The 8,336-nt window shown below is 42.0% G+C and overlaps 1 protein-coding gene and 1 pseudogene across 1 annotated transcript in view; both read left to right on the forward strand.

Annotated features, from left to right (window-relative positions):
* On the forward strand, nt 3,784–4,826 carry LOC104709244 (annotated as a pseudogene).
* LOC104706384 (protein S-acyltransferase 24-like) overlaps nt 5,659–8,336 on the forward strand; it is a 12,420-nt gene continuing 9,742 nt past the window's right edge. Inside the window, exons 1-6 of the mRNA XM_010422573.2 lie at nt 5,659–6,033; nt 6,248–6,388; nt 6,922–7,034; nt 7,537–7,616; nt 7,709–7,872; nt 8,195–8,333. Of these exons, the coding sequence (XP_010420875.1) occupies nt 5,776–6,033; nt 6,248–6,388; nt 6,922–7,034; nt 7,537–7,616; nt 7,709–7,872; nt 8,195–8,333 (895 nt within the window). The 5' untranslated portion in view covers nt 5,659–5,775. The remainder of the gene's footprint in view (nt 6,034–6,247; nt 6,389–6,921; nt 7,035–7,536; nt 7,617–7,708; nt 7,873–8,194; nt 8,334–8,336) is intronic.

An 8,336-nucleotide genomic window follows, 5' to 3' on the forward strand; every position in this document is an offset into this window, starting at 1 on the left:
CCCATCATAGCCCGTCAGCGTTCGAGTTTCGGGTTTCAGTTGGTCTGGTGTGACGCCCATTTTTTCTAACGTTTGCCAGCAGAGTACGTTGACGGTGCTCCCGGTGTCAATCAGGACTCGTTCGACGTCGAAGTCGCCCATTGTGACTTCGATAACCAAAGGGTCCGAATGGGGATGTTGGATTCCTTTGGCGTCCTCCGAAGTGAATGATATCGGGTCCGAACAGAGTGAAAGTTCGCTCGGAGCTGTTCGAAGGGTGCAAACTTGTCGTGCCCTCTTCTTCAATGCGCGGACGGAGTCGGCGCAGTCCTCCGGTGGGCCAAGTATATGGTAATTCGTCCTCGGGGAGGGGAATTGGCCCGCTCCGGGTTTTGCCCCCTCTGCTGCTTGGGAGGGCCAGGCAGTTCGTCTGCTTGGGGCGCCTCTTCTTGGTGGTTCACGAATGCTTGGTTGGCCGGCTGTTGGACTGCGTTGGGTGGTGCGTTGTAGCCTCGTCCGCCACCTGCACCGCGGCCTCCGTTAGATCGTCCGCCACGCCATCCCCCACGGCGACCTCTGCCTCCGCGAACGCTTTTTGGCTGAAAGACAGCTTCGACTTCGCCAGAGAGATACTTCCTGTACAAATAATTCTTCAGGTGGACGCACTCATGTGTGGAGTGACCGGGGGTCATGTGAAAGTCGCAGTAGAGTTCCTTCGGGTCAGACGGCTGCTTGTCTTGTTCGTCCGCCTCGGAGACTGCGTGGATGACGCCTTTTTTCGATCCTGAGGTTCGTGGTGCTTGCGGGGTTCGTGATATTCGACCCGGTTTTTAGCCTTGGGGGGATGCGACGATTGTTCGTCGTTAGTTTTCGCGGCTGTTTGAGCCTCTTCTTCCTCATCGAGCGCGAATCTGGAAGCTCGATGCAGTGCGTCGTCAAGGTCCTTGGGTTCCCGGATGTTGAGGTCCTTTCGTAATGGTGATCCAGGGATCAGGCCCTTTCTGAAGGCTGCCATTGCAGCGTCCTCCGGGACGTTCACCTTTGTCAGCTTCTCCTTGAATCTGTTCAAGAAACTGACGATGGGTTCTCCTTGTTCCTGGGCCATCTCCCAGAGATCCGAACTTGTCACGCCTCGTTCAATGAGGATTCGGTAATTCTTGAGGAAAGCCTTGGACAGCTGGTCGAAGTTGTCGATTGAGTTCGGCTCGAGCCTTGCGAACCATACCAAGGCAGGGCCGGAAAGGCTATCGACGAATAGCTGACAGCCATCGGCGTCCCTCTGTTCGTCGGTGAATCGTGCTTTGGACATGGTCGCCATGAAGGACGTCATGAACTGGACCGTATCTTTGTCTCCCTGGTAGATTAGAAGCTTTAGCTTGACATTCGGTACGGCAGCCCGCGTTATCCGTTGAGTGAAGGGTGACTGCCGAGTCACCTCGACAATTCTATCAATCTCCGAAGCCGTGCTGATAGCCCGATGGAGGAGTGTGTTCATGCCGCTAATCTGCGACTTGATTTCTTCGAGTTCGAAGCAAGGTCCGGGGTTCACAAGGCGGGCGACTAGGGCGGCCAAGCTCTCGTGTATCCGCGAATTCGGATTCGTCAGTCGAATACTCGACGTGGTGTGAGGGGGAGGATTCCTCCGCTCGAATTGTGCGTCCGAAAAGTCGAGACGACGAGTGAGACCGCCCAAGTTTGGCGATTGTCCGGCAGAGACTTGCGATGGGGTTGTCTGGGTTACCACGGCGTCGACTCTGCGGTTGGTATCGGAGATCATCTGGTAAATCTCTTTCGTCATGGAGCCGAACAAGATCTTGAAGTCCTCCATGGAGATGACCTGCGGGTTCTGGACCGCTGGCGTGGCATGAACAGGGAGGTTCCCGTTCTGTGCGCCGAGCTGCTGTTCCGTGACGCGCGCATCCTCTTCGTTCCGGGGTTGTTAATCGGTGAACTCCGTGTCGAGGTTGACTAGCTCTACTTGAGTTCGCCCTGCTTCCTGGCTGGTCTCCCCTTCGGATCTGATCCCGACTGGGAGTTCGGCGGAGGTTTCAGCCGGGTTTGTCGTTGCGTTGACGCGGTGACGAGAGTACACGGCGATGGCCGGCCTGGTCGAAACGCCACCTTGTGTTGTGACGCTATCCTGAGTGGATGCGACGCCTGTGAGATCGGGCATGCTGGAGGTTGTGTGGTTTACTTCGGGGATTTCGTTGATGATGGAAGACATTATTGTAGGGCTTTTTAGGGAGATTTTCTTAGAGAGTAAGTTTTCTAGAGACGATTTGCGTCCCCACAGGCGGCCCCAATTGTAGAAACTAGGTTTCCACAATGAATTTGTTTAAGGAGGGAAACAAATTCAATAGAGTTATCTCTCTAGAAAATAGATCTAAGCCTTCGGATTGAAAGTAAAGAAGTAGAACTCAAAAGAATTAGGGTTTATTGCTCAGAACAAGAGGAGAACTCGATTATTGTATTCGATTATGGATGCCTTACAATGGAGAAGTCTCTCCTTCTTTATACATGTTCTTAGATTGCACAATATATTAACTTTCCTTATCGGACGAAGTGAGATATGGAAAACTGCCTTATCGCTTCAGTCGGCCGCCGTGCCGAAGTGGAGGTCGGTTCCTTCTTCTTCAAGACTACGCTTTGGCCGAACTGACTTCTCGTTGACCTAGTCAAGCCCTTAACCGGTTTCCCGGTTAACTAATCAATTAGTATTTCTGGTTTAGCTCGGTATGTCGGGGGTGCTGAATCCCGCACCAACAGTTTGTTACATACTTTATATGTCATATCGAATACCCTAGTAGGCAAACACGGTTACATGTCAACACTTCAACTTTAAACATCCAAAAAGAAAAGTATTGAGTAGTTGATTGTCAGTATGTCATATAATAAATGTTTGCACACGTATTAAGATTGATGTATAAATTTAATAATTTATGTGTCTTTAAGTTGAGTTGTTAATTACACAAAGATTATACATGAATTTATTAATTACCTACTCAAATTCATGTACTTTTGGATACACTTCTTCTAGACAAAAATAATTCAATTGGATTGATTTTTTCAGGTTCTTACGGGATAGTAAGATTCAATTAAACACAAAAATAAAAGTGGATAAAACAAAACTAGCTAAAAAAGACTTCACTAGATAGATCGACGGCTAAGATTACACTAGAAATCAAAATAAAAAAGAATTTTACTATTTTATTAATACCAATAAGACATTAAGAAAATGTATATAACTTGACATTTAAGTGATTTGTGTAAAAAATACAAATTCTATAATATTTAATCATGGATTTTAAATATTTTGTTAAAATCCACTATTATTGAACTCATGATTTTAAAATCTACTTTTAAATTCATTGCTATTGAACTGATGATTTTAAAAAACTATTTTAAAATATACTATTATTCAAAACAGTTTATGGATTTGGATTTTAATGATTTTTACGGATTCTGTAGGATTTAAGAAGATTCCTTTAATTAAAAAGACATAAATTTTTTATATTTTACACAAATCACTCAAAATGTCAAGTTGAATACATCCTCTAAATCTTTGGTTTTAGGTAGGATTTGAAATTTTTTGGTAATAAATCTCATGAATACACACTCCGTGGAAATAGATCTCACTATCTTAGGTACGTACCTATATATATATACACACACAAACAACGAAACATAATAACAAAAACATACCTGCTTCCTTTCTTCTTCCTTTTCCGAAGTACGATTTTTCCGAAGTACGATCTTAAGATATCTCTAAGTACCCACATATATTTTGCAGATATAAGTTTCATCATGCTCTATTCGCCTACGAAGCTGTTTTTGTTCTTCCTCTCGTGCATTGTGCTGTTGGCTGTCAACTACAACACTAGTGGCTTCGTCACCGCAGAAAATAGCACTGGCTTGAACTACGGCCTCCTCGGAGACAACCTCCCATCTCCGTCCAATGTTATCAAACTTTACAAGTCCATAGGTATTACTAAAATCAGAATCTTCGACCCGAACTTGGAGGTTCTTAATGCTTTACGCGGCCACCGCGATATTGCAGTCACTGTTGGCGTTAGGGACCAGGACTTGGCTGCTCTTGCATCTAGCGAAGAAGCTGTTAAAGGCTGGTTCACGACCAACATCGAGCCTTACTTAGCGGACGTCAACATTGCCGCCATTACTGTCGGTAATGAAGTCATCCCCGGACCAATCGGTTCTCAAGTGCTTCCAGTCATGCAGTCTCTCACCAACCTAGTCAAGTCGAGGAATCTTCCGATTATAATAAGCACCGTGGTGCCTATGTCGAACCTTGAGCAATCGTACCCACCTTCTGCAGGAATGTTCACATCCCAAGCTCGTGAACAACTTGTTCCCGTGCTAAAACTATTGTCCCAAACAAGTTCGCCTATACTTGTAAACATTTACCCATACTTCCCTTACTCGTCCGACCAAGCAAACATCCGTCTCGACTATGCCACCTTCGCCACTGAAGATATCGTTGTGCAAGATGGACCATTGGGATATTCAAACATGTTTGATGCAATGTTCGACGCATTTGTGTGGGCAATGGAGAAAGAAGGCGTTAAAGATTTACCCATGGTGGTGTCTGAAACCGGATGGCCATCCGCTGGGAACGGGGATTTCACTACGCCAGAAATCGCGGGTACCTATAATGGAAATTTTGTAAAGCATATATAGCAAGTGGGAAAGGGACGCCTAAGAGACCTAACAAGGGCATCGAGGGGTTTTTGTTTGCAACGTTTAACGAAAATCAGAAACCGGTCGGGACTGAACAAAATTTCGGGTTGTACAATCCTACTGATATGCAACCCATCTACAAGCTATTTTAAAGTGTGAAGGTCTTTTAGACTTTCCCCACTCAATAACACATGCTAGCGATGAGATTGCTGAGATCTTGTAGCTGAACTTAATTGGCTTTTTAAATAATAAATTTGATTTTTTTGTTTATTAAAAAAAAAACCAATTGCTCTGGTTTCGTAATTGTACTTTGTTTCTTCATCCATTAAACAAACGCAAGACAAGACTACAAGAGTTATGCCATATACTTTGCACTCGTCTATGTTTGTATATGTTTCCAAAACAACTTTGTTTTTATGCGTTTGGATTGAGAAAAATCAAGGGTTTATCATATATTGAAACTGCATTTGTGTAGAGAAGAAAAATTATAACCATCTTTTTTTTTTTTGGTTTAAGGTGAAGAAAAATTATAACCATCTTGATTGCACAATAATATGTTTTTTATGATCCGAATAAATTCTTCCCTTTTTGGAAATTTTTTTTGAAGAAATTTATTAACCTTTCTGATACAAGATATGCTATATACTATATATAAATTAAAAAAAATTATTACGATTAGACAGGTGTTATGATTCGTTCACATCACTTTCCTTTTTATTAAACCCACCAAACAATATTGTATAATGTTCATGAAAAAAAAAAAGAAATCTATAAAATGTTAAGTTGTTATATAACAATAATAAGTTTGTGAAATGATTTTAAAAAAAGAAATACAAGTGAACGATAAGATTTGAAGGTATTTTGTCTGAGTCTGACCCGTCTTAATCCGATTCGTCCCTTTTCTTTCATCTCCGAGTCAATTTTTGAATTCGTCAATCGTTCTTCTTCTTCTTCGTCTTCTTCCTCTTGAGATCCCCCAGAAAAANTTTCCCCCCCCCCCTCCTCCTCCAAATCTCACCATTAATTTTATGTTAGGGGGAGCATAGAATCGAATCGAGTCCTCGTAGACCAACAATCGTGATCGATCGAAACAAACTAAAAATGTCATCGGAGATCGAGGTGGTTGAAGAAATCGAATCGAATCAGCAGGAGAATGGGGAATCGAGTTCTAAAGCGGTTGACGAGGAGAGTTTGAAGAACGATGTGTATACCGCTGCGGCTTATGGTGATTTGGAGAAGCTTCATAGATTGGTTGAGTGTGAGGGTTGTTCTGTTTCCGAGCCTGATGGTCTTGGCTACTATGCTCTTCAGTGGTCCGCCTTGAACAACCGCGTCGCCGTTGCCCAGTACATTATCGAGGTTACACAACAACAACTCCCCCAATCTTCTTTTTTTTTTGTTTTTTTTTCGCAAACTGGGTTTTGTGCTTTATTAACTGTAGTTGATTTTGTTGCCATTGTGTATCTTCTCTTCTGTGTGTGAATGGTGGTTAAGACGCATGAGCTAAATTAGGTTTGAACTGTTGTGGTTCTGAAGTTACTATTATTGATCCGTTTCGGTTCTGGTTTTCCAGCATGGTGGAGATGTAAATGCCACGGATCATACTGGACAGACTGCATTACATTGGAGTGCTGTTCGTGGTGCGATACAAGTTGCAGAACTTTTACTACAAGAGGGGGCAAGGGTTGATGCAACGGATATGTATGGCTATCAGGTAATTCTCTTATTTAACTACTTCGTATATTAAGGGAGGTTGTATATTTTGTCTAAAATGCTAGTGAACTGTTCTTCTGCACATTGCTTCAGGCTGGCTGGCACTCAGGTTCTATAAATATTGGTTGTCATTTTTTTGTTGCATTTTCCTAGTAAGATGAATGTGTTCTGAGGTCATGTAGGTAAATCAACACTGCATACTTTTCCACTTGTTTCAATGGGAAGAAGAGCATATGTTCAATCAACATTATGCATTAAAAATTAGCTTGATCTAAGTTCCTGGTACTACTTGTCTTCAGAACGATATTGAGCTGTCTCGTGACCCATTATTCAAAGATTTATCTAAAACACAGAGAACTTTCGTTTAGCCTGGATATTAATCAGCTTTTAGAATGTTCATAGTGATCAAATTCATTTAAATCTCAAAAGACCTTGTTTTTGCCATCTCCATTTGTTTAGGCTATTAAATTTCCCTTTATATCTTGTTTAGTTCTCAATGGATGTATTTTAATAGCTAATTTAAACTGCTTGTAGCCAACACATGTCGCAGCACAGTATGGCCAGACTGCTTTTCTTTGCCACGTTGTCTCCAAGTGGAATGCAGATGCTGATGTGCCAGATAATGATGGAAGAAGCCCTTTGCATTGGTATGGTTCCCGCTAAGTGGAACACAATCTCGCCTTCTTGGAATTGTTACTTATTAATTGATTTTTGGCTCCTTTTCATTTTTACTTCTAAGTGTCTAGGCTTGCATGCTTATTTGGAGACTGGATAGTTGGTTTTATTTGTTCCTTTCCATAGTGTTCCTATAGATTTAAATATCACTTCGTACAATTTTGTTCTAGTTGCAAAATATGCGGGGTGGATTAAAATTACTTTTTGTCATGATAGTTCTCGAGTTGTTTGTTATGAAGATTTGTGAAGTTTGTTTTACCGTTTTCGATCTAGAGTCCAAGGTTACATAGGTTATTTTCTTTCCCATATTTCTTACTGAGAGTTCGTTACTGTTACATGGGTATTCTGCAGCAAATTTTTTAGCGTGCTTATGTGGTGGACCTTTGAATTTTTATCCTTTTTTTCCTTCAGTATATTTTCAGAAGAGAGTTCTAATTTCGTCTATATTTTCTTCTCATAATTTGAGAAATTCAGGGCTGCATATAAAGGTTTTGCAGATTCTATTCGCCTACTTTTATTTCTAGATGCATATAGAGGACGGCAGGACAAAGAAGGTGGTTACAAACATAAGTTTTCTTTGAAATCCCCTTTGTATATTTTTTTAAATTAACCATAAATTTCGTACATCTTCTCCTTCGTATATCAGGTTGCACTCCTCTGCACTGGGCTGCCATCCGAGGTAATTTGGAGGCTTGCACTGTCTTGGTGCAGGCTGGAAAGAAAGAGGATTTGATGATTACTGACAAGACTGGGCTAACCCCTGCACAACTTGCTTCTGAAAAGAATCACAGACAAGTTTCTTTTTTCCTTGTAGGTATCTGTTTTACTTGTTTGTTGTGTAGCAATTTGTAGTCATACTGTTTATTTGATGCTTTTGTAGTGGCTGTACTGCTAGCAATAAATGGTAGTTGGATCATTCTATTGGCCTGGATTTTTTTTGGCAGTTATGTGCATCTCATTTGACCTTTGCATACCTGGTGTAGTTAACTCTTCTTGTAGCTGTACTATATGAGTTTCTCCAAGCCTGTTGAATTCCTTACCCATTCAAAATGAGCAGCATTATGCTTAAACTATTGAGAACATAAGTTCAATACTTTGTCTGAAAATCTGTCTTATAAACACCACTGTGCAGGGTAATGCTAGAAACCTGCTTGAAAAGCGTTGCGACGGAAGCACTCCCCTTGGAAAGTTGTCAAAGTTGGGACTCGCTCCAGTTCTTTGGATCATGATCCTGCTGCTTCTGCTCGTATATACAAATTCTGTTGTTTTGGGTA

This window comes from Camelina sativa, chromosome 8 (assembly GCF_000633955.1).
Source record: "Camelina sativa cultivar DH55 chromosome 8, Cs, whole genome shotgun sequence".
Taxonomy (NCBI): Eukaryota; Viridiplantae; Streptophyta; class Magnoliopsida; order Brassicales; family Brassicaceae; genus Camelina; species Camelina sativa.